This window comes from Somniosus microcephalus, chromosome 24 (assembly GCF_052327205.1).
Source record: "Somniosus microcephalus isolate GS21.2 chromosome 24, FLI_Smic_1.0, whole genome shotgun sequence".
Taxonomy (NCBI): Eukaryota; Metazoa; Chordata; class Chondrichthyes; order Squaliformes; family Somniosidae; genus Somniosus; species Somniosus microcephalus.
The window spans coordinates 34,203,597-34,222,268 of record NC_141010.1 but is presented as its reverse complement, the minus strand read 5'-3'; the positions used below and the strand labels follow the sequence as shown (position 1 = coordinate 34,222,268).

General features: G+C 44.4%; 1 protein-coding gene across 1 annotated transcript in view; it reads right to left on the bottom strand.

Annotated features, from left to right (window-relative positions):
- The window catches only part of kcnh4b (potassium voltage-gated channel, subfamily H (eag-related), member 4b), a 188,330-nt gene extending 170,215 nt beyond the window's left edge, over nt 1–18,115 (bottom strand). The window contains exon 1 of the mRNA XM_085966463.1: nt 17,115–18,115. Coding sequence (XP_085822589.1) covers nt 17,115–17,190 — 76 coding nt within the window. The 5' untranslated portion in view covers nt 17,191–18,115. The remainder of the gene's footprint in view (nt 1–17,114) is intronic.
- Nucleotides 18,116–18,672: the final 557 nt, after the last annotated feature.

Sequence of the window (18,672 nt, the reverse complement as noted above, 5' to 3'; positions counted from 1 at the left end):
GGTGGCCCTTAATTGGCCTGCTGACCCCGCTGGGCGGGCTCAACAAGGTCAATCAAGTGAAAATCGCGTGGATTGGCCGCATCTCGATGGAGGCGGGACTACAACCCGAAAGTTGTAGTCCCGCCTCCTTCCCGACATCTGAATGAAAATCCAGCCCCATATGTTGCTCATCTTCACTGCGTTCTGCTGCTTCAGTTAAACCACTCAGTTGTGAAAGGGTTAAAAATATCTTCACAAAATATCCCCAATTACTCGGAGAAAGACGGGACCCGATTCAACACTGGAATATCATTAAGATATGTCTGAACTCTCAACATATGTCAGCCGTGTCTCAGTTGGTAGCACTCTCGCCTCGGAGTCAGAAGATTTGTGGGTTTAAGTTCCACTCCAGAGGCTTGAGCACAAAAGTCTAGGCTGACACTCCAGTGCAGTGCTGAGGGAGTGTTGCACTGTTGGAGATGCCGTCTTTCGGATGAGAAGTTAAACCGAGGCCCCGTCTGCTCTCTCAGTTTGTGGTAAAAGTTCCCGTGGCACTATTCCGAAGAAGAGCAGGGGAGTTATCCCCAGTGTCCTAGCCAACATGCATCCCTCAACCAACATCAATAAAACAGATTATCTGGTCATGATCACATTGCTGCTTGTGAGCAAATTGGCTGCAGTGTTTCCTACATTAAAACAGGGACTACACTTCAAAAAAGTACAAGACATCCTGAGTTCGTGAAAGGCGCTACATAAATGCAAGTCTTTCTTTTCTTTTTCTTTAGTCAAAATCCTCACCGGGCCTTTGACCCACAGATTGCTTTTCTCTCTGTATAGAACTCAACTAAAAGCCCTCGCAGTTCTTCTTCATTCTTCCCTATGACCAGCCCAGTATCATGAATTGCAACAATTAAAGTATGGCACTAATTATGATCAAGAGGTTTTGAGAATGCAGGAAAACAGATCTATGGAGAGAAAGATAATTGCATGCAGTTCAGCTTGAAATTTATCTGCTGTGATAATGCTATCCTTAAAAGGGGTAGTTAAGGTGTCACTGTGATAATGTGAAGATTTTTTTTATCCATTGTATTCCTGTGACATTTTTTACCTTGTAGACTGTGTGGAGGAGGCTGGAAAGAGACAAAAATCAACCTCTGATGTTATGTTGCACTTTTTGAAAAAAAAAGGACCCAAACACATCTCCCATACATTCAAAACTATGATCTTTATGGATCTGGCTAATTTGGAAATAGGGCAACTGAAACATAAAACTTAAGCATTTAATGAAATGATAAATTAGGTTTGTTGCGAATGGGGTATCTTTACATGGTTCCATGTTTACCATTAGAGTCTGCACTTAAAATGAACTTTAGCATCCTGCCAAGAGTAAGAATTTCTTGCAGCAGTTTGCCTTGTGATATATACATATTGTAATGAGCATACGATTCAAACTCAGGCATACTCTTAAATTCTAATCAGCACTATTTGCTGAAAGTATAAGAGCAATGGCCAGGACATCCCTAGCCCACACCCACCCCCGCACCTCCAGTAGAGCAGACTGCTTTAAAAAAAAAAGGCCCAAAATCTATTAAGGGATTCTGGCATTCACTTTCAAATTACCAAAACTTACTTTCCATCTGTGAGAATTCTAGATTCAAGCACACTACTTAATATAAAATCTCATCGAAGCACAACGTGTTCTACCGTTATCTAATGCTCAGCAACTAAATATAACCAAGCAGTGCAAATTTTGCCCAGAGACAGACGGCAGCATGGGTTGGAAGCCTAATCATTATTGTTTAAAGTGAAACTTCAATTATGCTCCATAATGGTGGGACCCTCCCTCCCTCCACCAATAATTGAGGCCCTCTCTATTTAGTCTGACACAGTAAGCTTTTAGCTTCTGTCTGCTCTATTTAGATTTCTTCAGGTTTCCAGCACATGCAGATGAGACCCGTATTTAAAAATAGCAGATACTGAAAAAATAATTTGCGGGCAGCCCGACTCCTGCTGGTTTCCCAGACCTGCAGTTGAACACAAGAGCTGCATGGATGGTAAATGCTACCGGGTATTGGACACCCAGGTAACAACTACTAATCCTGTCAGGTCAAGACACCAGAGTCTGTGAGAAATCAAAAAATCTCAATTACGTGTTAGCTGGTTTACATTAAGTTCAGTTCTTATGGGTAATTGAGAATGCCAACAATAAAGGTTTTCCTGAAAGGTTTTTGGTTCGGTGTTTCCTGTCAGTTTTCTTTATATTGAATCTCTGAATCCATGATTAAAAGGGTGTGGTATAAAGATTGGCATATTGAATATTTAGATCCATTGGGGGGAATTCTTCGGAGGTCAGCGGGTGCGTTTGGTGGCGAGTTGGGTGGGAAATTTTTTTTTGACAGCGGGTCGGGAATCCGCTGTCAACCTGCCACCATGAGACTTTCCCAGATGTCGGGTCCGTCGGGGCTGAACAGACCCGATATGCAGTGGCGGGGGAGGCAATTCAGGTCATTATGACCTTGTTAACAGCCCACTAAAAAGTATTTTGAGCTCACATTACCATTTTACAAGGTCGCCCACGGGGTCCACGCTGCTCGGGGATCATGTCAGGTAAGGAGGTCGGGAGTTGTACGACCATGGAACCATCTCATTATTTGACAGCTGCAAATGTGCTATAAAACCTCCTATCTCACAGCTGTTCACTTTCCAAGCTCAGAAGCTTACTGCATTTGGAAGACAGATTGAGCTTTATACAGGTTGCAAGTGTTTGGAGCAAACTCTCTATCCAGTGTCACCTCATTGGAACAACCTCTCTCACCACTGTCAGATTGCTTCTGTCATCTCAAGTTCACCTGCCATCTATTACATCAGTATCGGAGCCCTTGAAACTATCTCACCTTGGGCCTCAGAATCCCACCACAATCAACCCATCAGCAGCACCAGGCGCACCAACAACAGCACCAACCTTCTCCGCAATCACCTGATGCTACACAGGGTATCAGCACCCGACCACATTGCTGCCCGGGACGCCAGGGATGGCCTCACCATGGCCAGATTTACTTCACTTGATGCTGTACACCCTGGCTGCCACATGATGCACCAGGTTGGCACCACCCCACACCAACAACATAAAGCATCCCTACAATGCCCAAGCCATTCCTTTCACACTCATCACCATTGCGGGAGATATCGTTATGTCTCACCATTCACTGCAACTCACTAAGCCACTTCCAAAGATGCACACTGATCTGTCCAAGAACGTAAGGTGTTGCAAATAAAGATTTCAATGTTTGACAGTACATTAACAGAAACTTCACAGGAACATTGGCTAAAACACACAAGTGCATACCCTTGTGTGTTGTTAGTTGGTATGATTGGGCTAGGATGAGGGTGAGTGTAAGGGGTGGCTAGTGAGATGGGGAAGTGATAATGTAGATAGAGAGGGATGGGTGGAGGCGCAAGGTAAGTTGGTGTGAGTAATGATGTACAGTAGTAGGGTAGGGAAGGCAGAGTTATGGGGATGTGATGAGTGGCACAGCAGGATGAGGTTGAGTGGGGCTTTGCAGTAACATTTCGTGATCTACTGAGATCATTGAAAGGTTTGCGCCACTGCAGCCTGGTCCTACTGATGACATCTCTGCTTGTGCCCTCCTGTGCAATGTGCAACCAGGCTGCGTTGGTCTCCCGGGGAGGTCTCTTCCGCCCATTGGAAGGCAAGAGTACCTCCCTGCGTGCTGTGACTCCCTCCATAAGCATATGGAGGGATTCATGAGAGAGCCTGGGTGCAGCCGTGCATCTTTGTGCAGGGATTGTCAGTGTTTGCTGCACCTCAATGCTGTAGAACACTGACAGCACAACTGTCAAAGTAAGTTTGTGCATGGTCCCTTTAAGGAAACTGGCTGATGCAGCGTCATCAAATGACGTCACCAGACCCGCTTCCTTCAATTGGCCGGCAAACGCGCTGGGCGGGCTTAACAAGCCCAATTAACAAAATCATTCTACACAGCAGACTGGAGCCAGCCACGAGGTTGGGACCCGCCACCAACGTCACCCGTCACGGACCCGCCGAGGTTGGGGAAATCGCGGCCACTGTTTATGGGATTTCTAATACAGCTGGCGTTCTGGTGCTGGCACTAATGCATGGCACTGTAGAATGGTAGACAAGTGCACAATTCCCTACATAGCTGGCTCCCTTTCTAGTCCTAGATTCAAGTTATTTTAGGAAGCTGTTGTGTTAGGGTAGGCACATACTCATCGAAAGGAGGAAACTAACTATAGGGCGAGGCAGTTCTCATGCAACCCCGAATGGGAAGCTACAGAATGGCATTTGGAGCTGGGGAGAACAATTCACTTGCCCACTCTCTTCTTGAGGGACTGTTGCATGGCATAGAAGACATTAAAAATAATGAAATCTGGATTCAAGCATGATATCTATAAACAAATTACATGTGTATCAGAGTTTAATCATATCCCTTTAAAACCAGGAAAAATACATTAGTTTGATGACTACCCATGACAAAAGATAATCAAGTGTTGTGGACACAAGTGTGTTCTAAAAGCTTTTGATTATGCCTTTGTGAAGGGCTTGGAGTTGCTTCTCTACATTAAAAAAGGTAAAATATTGAAATTCATATCATTTTACAAAAATTTCCCAAATTTCTATGAACTGTGATAATTTGTGAGAAATTCTTAAGAGTTGCTGAACCAATTGGTTCTGGAATCTGAACTCATACACTGCTACATTTGCTGCCATGGCAACCCATTGTTACAGCAGAAAGCGCAGGGTTGATCTCCTGATCAAATGTACACCTTAGGGGAGCCTGCCAACCACTAGTCCTCTTATACCATAATATATTTCTGGGATCAGCCTCATGAGCATGATGTAGGCAGACTTCCTGCTTTGAAAGAATGCCTGAAAGGAGTTCAGCAGGCTCATTTCTCTTTGTCAACATGCCAATGGTACGTTGTATGATTTCTCTAATGGACCTCATTCTGCCCATTTTACCATATTCTCAGCTGGTGCCTTTAGATGCTACTGAGATGTCATGAGCCTTAGCTCCAGAGAATAACTCAGGATATATATTGGCACCTCACTTTGTGGGTCAAAGATTGTTCGGATACCGAACTACCTTAAAATGAAGTCATCATGACAGCCGCCTGGGTATCAGGTACTGTGTCTTGTATTATTCAGTGCTGATGGTTACAAAATGACCTGAACATTCACAGAATGGAATCCTTTCTGATTCATGTAGGTACTGCCATCTTGCGTGGGGCCATGTAGGGCCACATGTGCACTATCTACAACTGGCTTGCACTTCCATGAATTCTGCCACTCTTTAAAGCAGAACCACCCTCTCATGCAGCTACTGGTTATATGTGAGGAGAGCCACTTGCTTTAGACATGTATGGGTAGCTCATTGGCGAATGTGGCCGATGTCCTCAATGAGAGTCTGGAATGATTATAAAGCACAAAACTAAGAGCCACTCTATCCTTGACCCAGTTTTCCAGCAGATCTGGGGTGGATGGCACCAGAAGAGCATGGGGAAGCATTCTTTTCCCCCTTATTTCTGGAGGGCGGGTCTAGCAGTACACAATGCACCCAGCCAAATGGGGACTGACACATGCAAATCAGATGGAAATGAGGGAAACGGGGCCTCCACCGTGTCTCCCACCATTTTCTTTCTTCCTTTGGACACTGGACACCAGGTGCACCTGTTAGGCCTCAGCACCAATCTTCAAAGATGTGCAGAGGGGGCCTCAGAGATTTCTTCACAAATAAGCCTGCGCAATCGCTCTTCGAGTGTGGCGGCACACAAGAGTCCAGAAGCAAGAGCGACAATTTTTCATACTGCGTGGAAGCTGCCTTCATCTCCAAGGCCTGCTGTGGCAAATTTTCATCCCTGGGTCGGTGCAATTTGTCGGCAGAGGACAGGAGCTCACCTCCAGCATGCTAATGACCTCAGGGCCAGAAGGTCGGCCAGTGTCAGGCAGGATCTATTTGTTGGGCAGGAGTCCCACCCTGTCAGAGATGCACCCCAATTGGAAAGCCTTGGACGAAAACTGCGCATAAACCAACAATGTTAGTTTCCAAATGTGAATCACAATGGAGGGAATTTTTCGGGGTGAGGGTCAGCGGGCACGTTCGGTGGTGGGTTGGGTGGGAAAATGTTTCTTTTTAATTTTTTTTTTTTTTTATATAAAGTGGGTCGGGACCCCGCTGTCAACCTGCCGCCACGTGCCTTTCCCAGATGTCGGGTCTGTCAGCGCTGAACAGACCCAACATGCAGCGGCGGGGGAGGCAATTCCGGTCACCCTGGCCTTGTTATCAGCCCATTAAAAGGTATTTTGAGCTCACTTTTACATTTTACGAGATCGCCCACAGGGTCCACACCAGGTAAGCAGGTCGGGAGTTGTATGGCCATGGAATCATCCCTTTACTGGACAGCTGCAAATGTGCTATAAAAGCTCCCATCTCACAGCTGTTCACATTTCAAGCTCAGAAGCTGTTGCTTACTGCAATTGGAAGACAGATTGAGCTTTATGCAGGTTGCAAGTGTTTGGAGCAAACTCTCTATCCAGTGTCACCTCATTGGAACAATCTCTCTCACCACTGACAGATCGCTTCTGTCATCTCAAGTTCACCTGCCATCTATTACATCAGCAGTAGTGCCCTTGAAGCTATCTCACCTTGGTCCTTAGAATCCCACCACGATCAGCCAACACCAGCAGCACCAGGCACACCAGCAGCACCAACAACAACCATCTCCACAATCAATTGATGCTGCATAGGACACTGCATCAGCACCCGACCACATTGCTGCTTGGGACGCTAGGGATGGCCTCACCATTGCCAGATTTACTTCACTTGACACTGTACACCCTGCCTGCCACATGTTCCACCAGATTGGCACCACACCACACCCCTTACAATGACCAAGCCATTCCTTTCACACTCATCAGCCTTGTGGGGGGTACCATTAGATCTCACCATTCACCGCAACTCACTAAGCCACTTCCAAAGGTGCACACAAATCTGTCCAAGAATGCAAAGTGTTGAAAATAAAAATGTCAATGTTTGACAGCACTTTAACAGAAACTTCACAGAAACATTGGCTAAAACACACAAGTGCCTACCCTTGTGTGTTGTCAGTTGGTATGACTGGACTAGGATGAAGGTGAGCGTGAGGAGTGGCTAGTGAGATGGGAAAGTGATAATGTAGATAGAGAGGGATAGGTGGAGGTGCAAGGTAAGTTGGTGTGAGTAAGGATGTGCAGGAGTAGGGTAGGGAAGGCAGAGTGATGGGGATGTGATGAGTGGCACAGTAGGATGAGGTCGAGTGTTGCTTTGTACTGACGTTTCGTGATCTACTGAGATCAGTGACAGGTTTGCGCCACTGCAGCCTGGTCCTCCTGACAACATCCCTGCTTGTGTCCTCCTGTGCAATGTGCAACCAGGCTCCATTGGTCTCCTGGGGAGATCTCTTCCACCCATTGGAAGGGAAGAGAACCTCCCTGCGTGCTGTGACTCCCTCCGTAAGCATATAGAGAGAGTCATGGGAGAGCCTGGGTGCAGTGCTTGTCAGTGTTTGCAGCACCTCAATGCTGTAGAACATGGACAGCACAACTGTCAAAGTAAATTTGTGCATGGTCCCTTTAAGGAAAATGGCTGCTGACGCGCATCGAATGATGTCATCAGACCCGCTCCCTTCAATTGGCCGGGAAACGCGCTGGGCGGGCTTAACAAGCCCAATCAGGGGAAAATCATTTTGGACAGCGGGCTGGAGCCGGCAGCGAGGCCGGGACCCGCCACCGACGTCGCCTGCCACGGACCCGCCGAGGTTGGTAAAATCCAGCCCGATATGGTTCATGTGGGTGGGGAGAGTAGAAGGGAAAGGGGAATCATCATCAAGCCAGGTTTTGTTTTGAAATAAAAACAAACCACACACAAATTGGACTCATTCTCATGTGTATTAGAACAAACGCACAAAGCCCGAGATGGGAACCCAGGTGTACGAGGCAAACGTTCATTAATTATCAGGTCCAGCTCAAAGTCACACTCAAGAAATGTCGCCTGGTCAATGGCCAGTGGAATAATACAATTTAACTGGTTAAATGCATATGCCAAATTTATCAGTGTTTTGTATATTGAAGGGGCACCAATTTAATAAAAATGTTTGGCCAAACCGTCCCCCCATTTGCCTGTAAATAAATATAATAATGCGAGTCATTCACATCACGTGTCATTAGCATGTGACATTGGCACACAATTAAAACAAAACTGTTCATCAAACACAGTGGTCCTTTAACGATTAATAGCAATATTCTGTTAAACACCAAAATAAATCTGATCCACCGCTCAAGACAACTTTCAATGTGCCTTGTACATTAGCTGCTAAATTTTAACAGATACTCGTGTATCAATTCCTTTAAAAGCATCAAGCCCACGTACACAAGGGAATGCTGTTCTTATGCTCATGAGGATGTGTGCGGAAAGGCTGGGTAAATGTTCCGTTCAGTCTGGTGCTGGGTCATACAGACAAGGAAACGCTCCAGACCCTCTCCTTAGTCTGTGCTGAATGACCCGTTCTCAGCCACAGCAGTAGTGGAGGGACTACAATTGACTCAGAATCACTGGGTTGTGAGGCTGAGGCAGGGGGTGGGGTGGGGGGCGGGGGGCAGGAAATAAGAAGGATAAAGGTGCCAGCTCCTGTTGCTATCCAATTATCAAAAATATGAGGAACTTTGAATGGGTGATTCCTGGGTTGGGCTCAGCTGCAATGCACTGCCAATACTCACTGAAGAATGCCCACTTGGTTGAGGTACTGGTGATCTGGTAGTACATGACAAAATTAAATCTAATTATATTATAATCACCGATAACCAAATCTTTTCTTCACATCTAAAATGTTCCATTATCTCAGGCTCATTACTAAACGTTGTACCATGTATGCCCAGTTCCCTGCCCCTCCTTTTAACAAGCTCAACGTGAAGCAATCCTGCATTAGTTCCATGAATTTTTCGCTCCTATTGGATCTCTTTCTTCAGTGCATGTTAGCTCAGGATAATTAAAATTCCTCCATAATTATTATCCTCTCTTTCCCTAATGCACATTTTATTTGGCCAAGTAATTCCATGTTAATTAATTTTTTTGTCCTGCTGTTCGATACCCGTTCCTACTGCTTAATAATGTCCTCTGGTGTCAGCTTTCCACTTAAATTGATTCAAAACGCTTAAAAAGTTACATTTTCTGTTGATAATATTTTGTAGCTTTCTTTACTAGCTATGCCCTCCTCCTAATTTTAACTTCCCTTATCTCCTCTTTTGACTCAAAGATAGCAATTCATGCCAAGGTACAGTTCCATGGCTGCTTGGCAGCTCTCATTGATCGTGCTTACACGATCATTCTTCATGCATCAACCTAGAAAATGAATGTCAGCAGCCTGTTAAACCACTGGGAGGGAGAGCAGGAAGAAATCACAGTAATTTTCACACAACATCCACACTTTCCACAGGGGATCACTCAATAGTGATCATAAGCTGTCTATTTTTTTCCTCTTCCTTTCCTGCTTTACTGAGACTAATTATAATCCATTATCACCACTTTGGCATTGAATCTGGGACCTCCTTATTTGTTGGGCTCAGTGCCACAACATATGGTGTATTTACTTATTGAGCCGCACTTCCTATCCAACTTCTGCTTTCAGTCGGATCTCGTGTCCAAATGTATCCATTTTCCCATTCCACAGTCAACCCTCAAACTCTATGATCTGGTTTCTGGTGCTCCTTATATGAACAGAGGAACACTTTATTTTATGAATCATGTAGTGATCACTGTTACCACTTGTCGACTTTTATTCCCTCTATTTTGAACATCTTGGCCCTTTTATCATAACTTTGTGGATAGACCTAGTTCTTATTATCCTGCATTTAATGCTTTTCATCTTCTCACCCTGCTTCTCGTTTAAGTATTTTCCAATTGTGGTGCACAAAATCAGTTCTGGTTTTCAAGTTCCCATGATCTAATTAGAATCATAGAATAACACAGCCCAGAAGGACAAGTCCCACTCTCCCGTATCCCTGCAATTTTTTCTCCTACAAGTATTTATCCAATTTCCTTTTGAAAGCTACTATTTTGAAACTGTTTCCACCACCCTATAAAGGCAGTGCATTCCAAATCCTAACCACCCGCTGTGTAAAAAAGTTTTTCCTCATGTCGCCTTTGGTTCTTTGGCCAATCACCTTAAATCTGTGCCCTCTGGTTATCGACCCATCAGCCATTAGAAACATTTTCTCTTTATTTACTCTATCCTACCCTATTAGATGCTAAATTTATAATAGGTCATCCTAGAGGTGCCTCTTCTTCCCTACATTGAGCCTTTTATCAATTCAAGGCTTGCTATAACAGTCTCCTATTGAAACTCATTCTTCCCCAAAGCCACCAAACTAGGGAGCTCCTTCCCTTCCCTGGTCTAACCTGCCTCCTGCCATCTTCTGCTTTTTTAAACCCAAGCTTGGGCCTGAATATTAATACTTTGGCGGGTTGGGAGCGGGGGCGGGGGGCTCGGGAGACCCGGAAGAACTGGTTTCCCGCAGGCCCTGCTGGATTTAACAAGCCCTGCTGGATTTAACAACAGGGCCTGATTTGCATTGGCAACCGCTGTTTCCCACCCGCAGCCATCCAGCTTGAGTTGCGGACTGGCTGCGGGCAGGTAGGCCTGTGGCACTAGGAGAGGAGTGAGGGATCGCGTGGGGACGGGGGCTAACCGGGTGGAACGGGGGCGGGTGCAGTCCGGAGAATGATCGAAGGGCTGGAGGAGCAGGGGAGGGGGTTCCAGAGAATGATCAGAGGGCTGGAGGAGTTGGGGATGGCCTTGTGGGGAGAATCGGAGGCCTGGGGAGGGAAAATTGGAGGCGTCGTGGACCCGATCGCAGTGGGTGGGTTAGGCAGCAGCACTGGATCCAGGAGGTAAGTGTAAAGGCACTTACCTCCTGGATCCAGCAGTCCTCGCCTTCCATTAGCTGACGGGTTACACGAGGGGAAGGAAGGGAAGTGGTAGAGGCAGCTGAACGGATGGTCTCAATCTTAGAGACAAAGAAATCCACGAGCTCCTCACACTTGTTGTCGGAGGTAAGGGCGGAGGAGACAGGGGAGAGGGGTTTAAGAAGACAGTTAACAGTAGAGAATAGAAGCTGGGGTTTATCATTGCATTCCAGAATTATTCTGGAATAGTCAGCAATTTTGGCAGGTGAGAGCAGGACCCGATAATGCTTTATGTGGTGCAGCCAGATCTGGCAGTGAACGGTTAAACCAGTTGTCCACCATATCCGTTCAAGATGAGGGTCAGACTGGGGGAAGGACCAGGGTGAGAGAGAGAGTAATTGTTTTAATAGGGACTAGGGCATCAAAGATGGTGGTGAGGGTGTGGTTGTGGTGCAGAAATGTCGTGGTGAATGGAGGGCCAAAGGCTGGACAGTTTGGATTTTTGTAAGTGCAGTTGTAAGAGAGCTGGGAGAGTTTTTTTTCCAGGGGCGAACACAGAAGGAAGTAGGGTTGTGGGTGGGGGAGGGGGGGCCGGGAATGGGATGTGGATGTGGTCAGAGATGGCCTTATTTGCGATTGACACGATGGGAGTAGCAAGGCCACAAAAGATGGCAAGGTTGAGGGGGTGGCATGAATATAGGTTGGGGAGTTTACATGGAGGGAGAGATTAAGGGAGAACAGAAGGCTAGTAAACTCAGAGGAGAGAGAGCATGATGAATTGAGATGGAGGTTGAAATCACCGAGGATGAGAAGTCGCTCGGTGCAGAGGCTGAGGGAGAAAAGCAGTGAAGATATCTCAGTAATAAAATAAAGATGGTAATTTTATCGCATCGATGTCAAAGTGACTCACGGACATTTATGCCAGGGTGCTAAAAGATTGATTGCACCCTACAAGGATTGTAGTTTATAAAACCTATGCTTTAAGCATTGGATTTCACAGTATTTAGCAGAGTTTTGTGCATAGGTGATAAAAGGACAGTGTTGCCATTATGTCGCTTAACCTCGAGGAAGACAGACTTTTACATTAGGCTGAAACATTTCAGTGCAATTAATTAAATGATAGTATTAAAAGGCAAAAATAAATTATATTTCCTGCACTAAATGAGCATCAGGCACAGAGGTAAAAAGCTTGTTGCGATACAGTTTATAGTTAGAAAGCAATCCTGTAAATACAGATGAGCGCAATATAATTGGAGGTGCAGTCAGAGTCTGATTTGAATAATAGCTCGCTGTATCTGACTTAGTAAACAACTGATTGAAAATGCCACATTTATTTTCTTGTTTTATTGCAGGTTTTTTTTTCCATTTTACTGCACATTCATCAAGCATTTCTCCAGTTTCTCTAAGCAGGGCGTTTGTTATCGTGAATAAAGTTGTCAAATGGCATTCCTGGTTTGAGGCAAAGGAGCGGATCACCTCCCCCACTGGGGCAACAATAAAGAGACCAGTCACATGGGATGTTATTACCTTACCCATGCCTGGATTTCTTTGCTGTCAAATTACTGAAAGGACTTCATAAAGCTGCAAGGACCTATGTATGTAATTTACACCTTGTTGTGATTTAACATGGCCTCCGAAATGGAAGACTATGCAATATCGCACAACTACACTTAAATAGAGACTTTCACATAATTAAACAGCCAAAGGTGATTTGCAGGAGGTTGGAGGTTAAGTACAGGAGATTAAATACAAAAAAAGTTAACTTGTATTTGGCCAGCCAGATGTCTGACACATGTGGAAACCTTGCTCGAGTCTGCCGACCAAGCTGTTGTGAAATGAGTTTGTTCAGCCAGTAGGGTGTACACATGCTCTGCTTGTCGGGACACGCTCCATTTGCCTAAGTCCAGAGAGCTTGGGGGCAGGTTGGCAGTGCCAAGATTTAAGAACCCTCAAGTGTGCACAGGAGACTGCTAGAATTTAGACACCTCAAACCATACAGCATACCAGCAAAGAGCACTGGTAAGCTTCAACAGCATCAACAACAAGGACCACCCTACCCATTGGTTTGTAGAGCTACCTTCAGCTGAATGGGAAGAAGCCCACCTTCTCAAACCATAGAATTTAACAGCATACAAGGAGGCCCTTTGACCCATTACACATAGGCTGGCTCTCTAAAAGAGCAATCCACTTAGTCTCATTTCACTACCCGATCCCCAAACTGTTTTTTAAAGAGCCTTTTTCAAATATTTATTCACTTCCCTTTTAAAAGTTATTATCGATTGTGCTTCCACCATTGTTTCTGGTAGGACATTGCATGTCCTCTACATAATTCCCCCCCCCCCTAATCTCTCCCTTTGTTCGTTTGATACTGATCTTAAATTTCTGCCTTCTAGTTGTCAACTCACCAACCAGTGGAAATATTTTTTCTCAATTTGCCTCATCAATCCTTTCATTGACCCATGCCAGCAAGCTATCCTACAACTCAAGAAAAGCTGCCGTCTGACATTCAGCCAGGTTTCTTTGCAGGTTGCGGTCTTGGAACCCTGCCAAATTTTCTTGTTTACTACATACACCCGGAACTTGCATCCAGTGGCGCTATCGCACTTTGGCGTACTGAACACTCTTACATGTTTCACTGCATTGTAACACTTGCAAAAAAGTACAAAGTCAAATAATTTATGTTAACAGTTTGAAAGCCAAAGTGGGGAAGGGGGTACATTATACATGGATGCTTCTTTTTTCTAAAAAAAATTCATGGCCAAAAGTGGGAGTTCTGTATTAAACCTGGAGCTATATTCTAATCAAAGATTCACGATGCTTTGCTTAATATCCTCTTTTAGTAAATTTGTGAAAATGCTGAAACTGAAAACACAGAACTGATTTAAGCTGGGCTTTTGAAGCCTCGCTGGTTTAATATGAATATGATTGTTTTCTTATTGGCCCCAATTCCATTTTTCTAGCCTTTCATTATGCTTCCCTCACCTAGTTTTCCTCCCCACAAATTTTAAAGTGTATAGGCACACAGAGCTGTGATATGTAGGATAGGTCTAACACTACAGAAATCCCATCTCACCTGCATAATACAGGGAGCTGTTACAGATCTAGTGAAAAAGTTACTGGTTAGATCTAGAATGTGTGGGTTAAAGCTTTATTGCATGTCTGGCTCAGGAACTGTTTATACTGGGGTTAATAGAAATTTAGTTGGTCCTTTGTAAATCCATTCCTAAATTAGCGGGAGGTTTCTATGGAATCGTTATTATGTAAAAAGTAAAAACAAGTATGCTTACTGTGATAGGGTTAGAGGAACAGTGACATTTTAATTAGGGTTACTTTTCAGGCTAGGAGTTAACAGGATCTCCTGTTATTCCTTGGGTAAACTGCTTCATATGGTTGACAGCCTGCTCTCTTGGGTCCATCAAAATTTATTCTGCAAATTACAATAGTAAACCTTTTCAGTGAGTACAATTGAAATGATGATTTGGTAAAATTATAATTTTCCAAGATTAGCCTGTTCTAATTATCCAAATTAAATTTTGAAACAACACAATGAACATTGTGAAGGCAAGATTGTGGGTCAAGTGAGACTTTAAATACATATAAAACAACAACAGAAAATGCTGGAAATACTCAGCAGGCCAGGCAGCATCCGCGGAGAGAGAAACAGAGTTAACGTTTCAGGTCTGGGACCCTTCATCAGAACATACTACTGATGAAGGGTCCCAGACCTGAAACGTTAACTATGTTTCTCTCTCCACGGATGCTGCCTGGCCTGCTGAGTATTTCCAGCATTTTCTGTTGTTATTTCAGATTTCCAGCATCCGCAGTATTTTGCTATCATTTAGTAACCCCAGTACAATCTATGCAAAATTATTCCCCTGCAACAAGCTATGAAATACAACTCAATGTCACTTCAGTATAGCTTGTGTGTTAAAACAACACTGCAGTGTGAATGATGTGGTAGATTATCACTTCAGTTCAGGTCATATAATTCAACTGCTGGAGCCTACCATTGGTATGGAATGGAAGTAACATTTCAAAATCTGTATACACGTCATAAAGAAAACAAACAAAAGCCCGTTTGAAGGAACAAATGCATCTCAGGGTTCAAAGCATTAATGAACCACTCAAATTCTGTTGTTGCGGTTTAGCATGTTTTTGTATGTATGCCCTCTCCTTCCTCCCCACCCCCACTCACCGCCCCCCAAGTATGTAGGCCTCTATTTTTCCCTTCTAGATTTTGCAGTCCGAGAACTTGCAAGAAGGAGAAAGTACAGGCACGAACCCATGTCTAACCATTCTGTAGTGTTATTATGAGCTCCAAAGCATGTCATCATCACTTCCCAAATGTCATCTGAACCCCTCAAGGATTTTTGGTTTACAACATACTCTGACCCACATGTTATTTTGTATGCAATGTGTTTGGAAGTTACAATTTGGGTCTGCCAGTAAAGTCAAGGCAATGTTCCGTTTGAGTTTTCCATTGCTGGTCATAGCCTGACAACACTCATTATTAAGGCTCACTTATGAACATTGACCACTTGGTTGAGGTACCAGAGGGCAACCAATCTGCATGGAACCATACTTGAAAGGCAGTCAATGCTTTCAGGAAGGAACAGCAGGGGAGAAAATTGAAAAGCGAACAAGTGATGGAAGAGCAATATGCAATAGGTCTGATTCCTATGTTAAAGGCTACAGGGATCAAGCAGCAAAATCACATTAGATTAGATAGCTCCAGAAGATGAGGCATAATTGGGCAAATAACCTCTTGTGTGCCATCATTTCTAGGATGTCTATCATTCTCCGTTAAGCAAATTCCTGAATCCAACAGGATTCTGGAGGGAAGCATAGACAATGTGCTTTTCCCAGGTGAAGAGGCCGAAACTTGGAGTCACCCCATATGAAGTGCAAAAAAATTGTTTGTTCTTCAGCAAGAAACATGAACTATAATTTAATTTATGTTAAGTACGGTCGAAATGTTTCACTTACACTCGAATCTCTGTCCTGATACAAGGACCTTTGTTCTCGAGCACAAAATATCTTGGGAAAAATTAGTGTTGAATCGCAAAAGGAAGTTTTTGTTGGACACAAAAAGTAGTATGTGCAAGGTTTACTGGCTCCATCTGACAATTCTAAGTAGCCTCTTTGTGCTATTTTATATAAACTTGATGATTTCTAGTGTTTCCGAAAAAAGTGTGATTGTTATCTTTAGTGGCTTTAATTGCATATTTTCGGACCGATACGGTTGTTTACGCTTGTGTGTGGAAAGAGGTTTGAAAGTTTATTATGCAAAAAAAAATCGAAACTAGAATGATTTAGGGGATTCTGAAAGCAGGTCTCACAGATAGGAAAAAAAATGATTTTTTTTTTTAGCACATTACGGTTAATTAAGCTCCTTTGATTCGCTTGAATGAGTCCAGGCTACCGTATTTATTATAAAGAAGCTGTGTTGTCCATGGTACTGAAACCTCTCCACCTTGTGCTGAAGGTCCATGGACAAACCCAAGCAACCTTACAACCCGTAGGAGAAACGCAATGACCTGTAAATACCTTAGCCTCCTCTCGACCTTTACTGGATTTGTAACCCTTACATCTCTCAGCTCAGGAGGGGAGGCCCTGGGCGGAGGGGGGAGATTTCACAGATTTTATCAGTGTTTCCCATTAAATGTTCTGTTGTATTTTGCAGACGATTATGTTGTGCTAATCCGGCGGTCTTGTGGTTAAAGGGTTCCTTCTAAATGTAACTTTAAAAACGCAACCTCGAATACTCAGAAGCCCTGGGCTGTTTACCACCCACTACTGTCTCCCTGGAGACCACAACCAACCAACAAACAAAGGCAGTTTATTTTTCCAGTTTCTGAGGTCAGGGTATTATTTTAATTACACCCAAGCCGAGATTTCCCCTGCTACTGTAGAGGTAACGTGGCTGGACCAGAAACGCAGAATCCCAATGTACCATTCCACAAGCAAAAATAAAGAATAAAAAGATTGGAAATGAGAGGGGGGTATTATTCGCGCGTCTCTAGCCTGCTGCTAATCGGAGGCACTGCGAGGACATTTCCATTGCCTTCATAAACTTAAACTAATACCCCAAACCTATGGAAAACCAGCAATTCAGTCTCCTCCTCTACAGTGTTCCGCTGTCCCTTTCAGACTTACGTGTTCCATCAAACCGCGTTGCTATAGTGTCCAAAAAGGTATTCTGAGGCGCTAACAAGCCTTTCATAACAGGCATTTTTTTTCTCCGTGGTTGAGTCAGAGTTTCTCGCTTTCAAACTATGCCATGGTAGATGGACTGAAGTTTGCCTGAACCGACAGCCCTGAACTTTGTGCGGATCCACAAGGGCGAGCTAAGCACAGAGAGTCACGTCTCGCAGTCACAGCGCGAAAGTCAGCTTTGTTCGGAGATACCAGTGCATTTGTTGTGGCTGCTCTACCACATCACATGTTTCTCCTCCTCGATATCCATCGTTACAATTAGCCATTCGCTGCCCCTCGGCGCAGTAATTCAGAGCTCTTCTCATCTCCATCTTCCACTCTTACATTTCCACGGAAACTCTTCGTTCGGTCCATCAGAAAGTGCTGTAATCTCTCGCACCTCCCCCCCTCCCTACCGACCTACCAGCCTCGAATCAGAGATCGCAACATCAACACGGCGGGAACTGCACAAACACGGCTTCCATTGGGGGTGCGCTACACCATTAGACAGCCTTTCTCCTCCTCCTTAACCCAGCACTTCCAAACTTCACGTGGACAGGGGAATACAAATCAAGGTTGTTTTCTAAATTAAAGAAGTTAACTTAAGTTTTTTGAGGCGAAATGACTAAAAAAACAAAAATGGCAATTGCCCCAATGAGCAAAAGTTTTTTTATTTTCAGAAGGAATATGTACAAGGAGAATGGGGGCAGAACATTTGTTAACAATAAACTGAGGGAATAATGGGGGGGTGGCAGGCTTCAGATAGCTGCAGCATTAGATCCGATATCACAGCCGGTTGATGTCTGCCGAGACACGTTTTCTTCAAATGAAATGCAAGCAAGTGAACTTTCTAAAAAGTTGGACATTATGGGTTGACTATCGCGGGAAAAAATTCGGAATGGACTGAAAAATAGAGGGTTAAAATGCCGCTGCTGGTGGGACGCATAATTGGAAAAAGTACTGTCAGCTGTGGCTCCGTTAGTAGCATCCCCGCCTCTGAGTCAGAAGGTTGTGTATTTATAGTCCCACTCCAGGGACTTGAGCACAAAAATCTAGGCTGACACTGAACAACAACTTTTATTTATATAGCGCCTTTAACACAGTAAAACATCCCAAGGCGCTGCACAGGAGTATTTTAAGACAAAAAATTTGACACTGAACCACATAAGGAGAAATTAGGGCAGGTGACCAAAAGCTTGGTCAAAGAGGTAGGTTTTAAGGAGCGTCTTAAAGGAGGAAAGAGAAGTAGCGAGGCGGAGAGGTTTAGGCAGGGAATTCCAGAGCTTAGGGCCTAGGCAAGAGAAGGAGAAGGCACGGCCACCAGTGGTTGAGCGATTATAATCAGGGATGCTCAAGAGGGCAGAATTAGAGGAGCGCAGATATGGGGGATTGTGGGGCTGAAGGAGATTACAGTGATAGGGAGGGGCGAGGCCATGGAGGGATTTGAAAACAAGGATGAGAATTTTGAAATCGAGGCACTGCTTAACCGGGAGCCAATGTAGATCAGCGAGCACAGGGG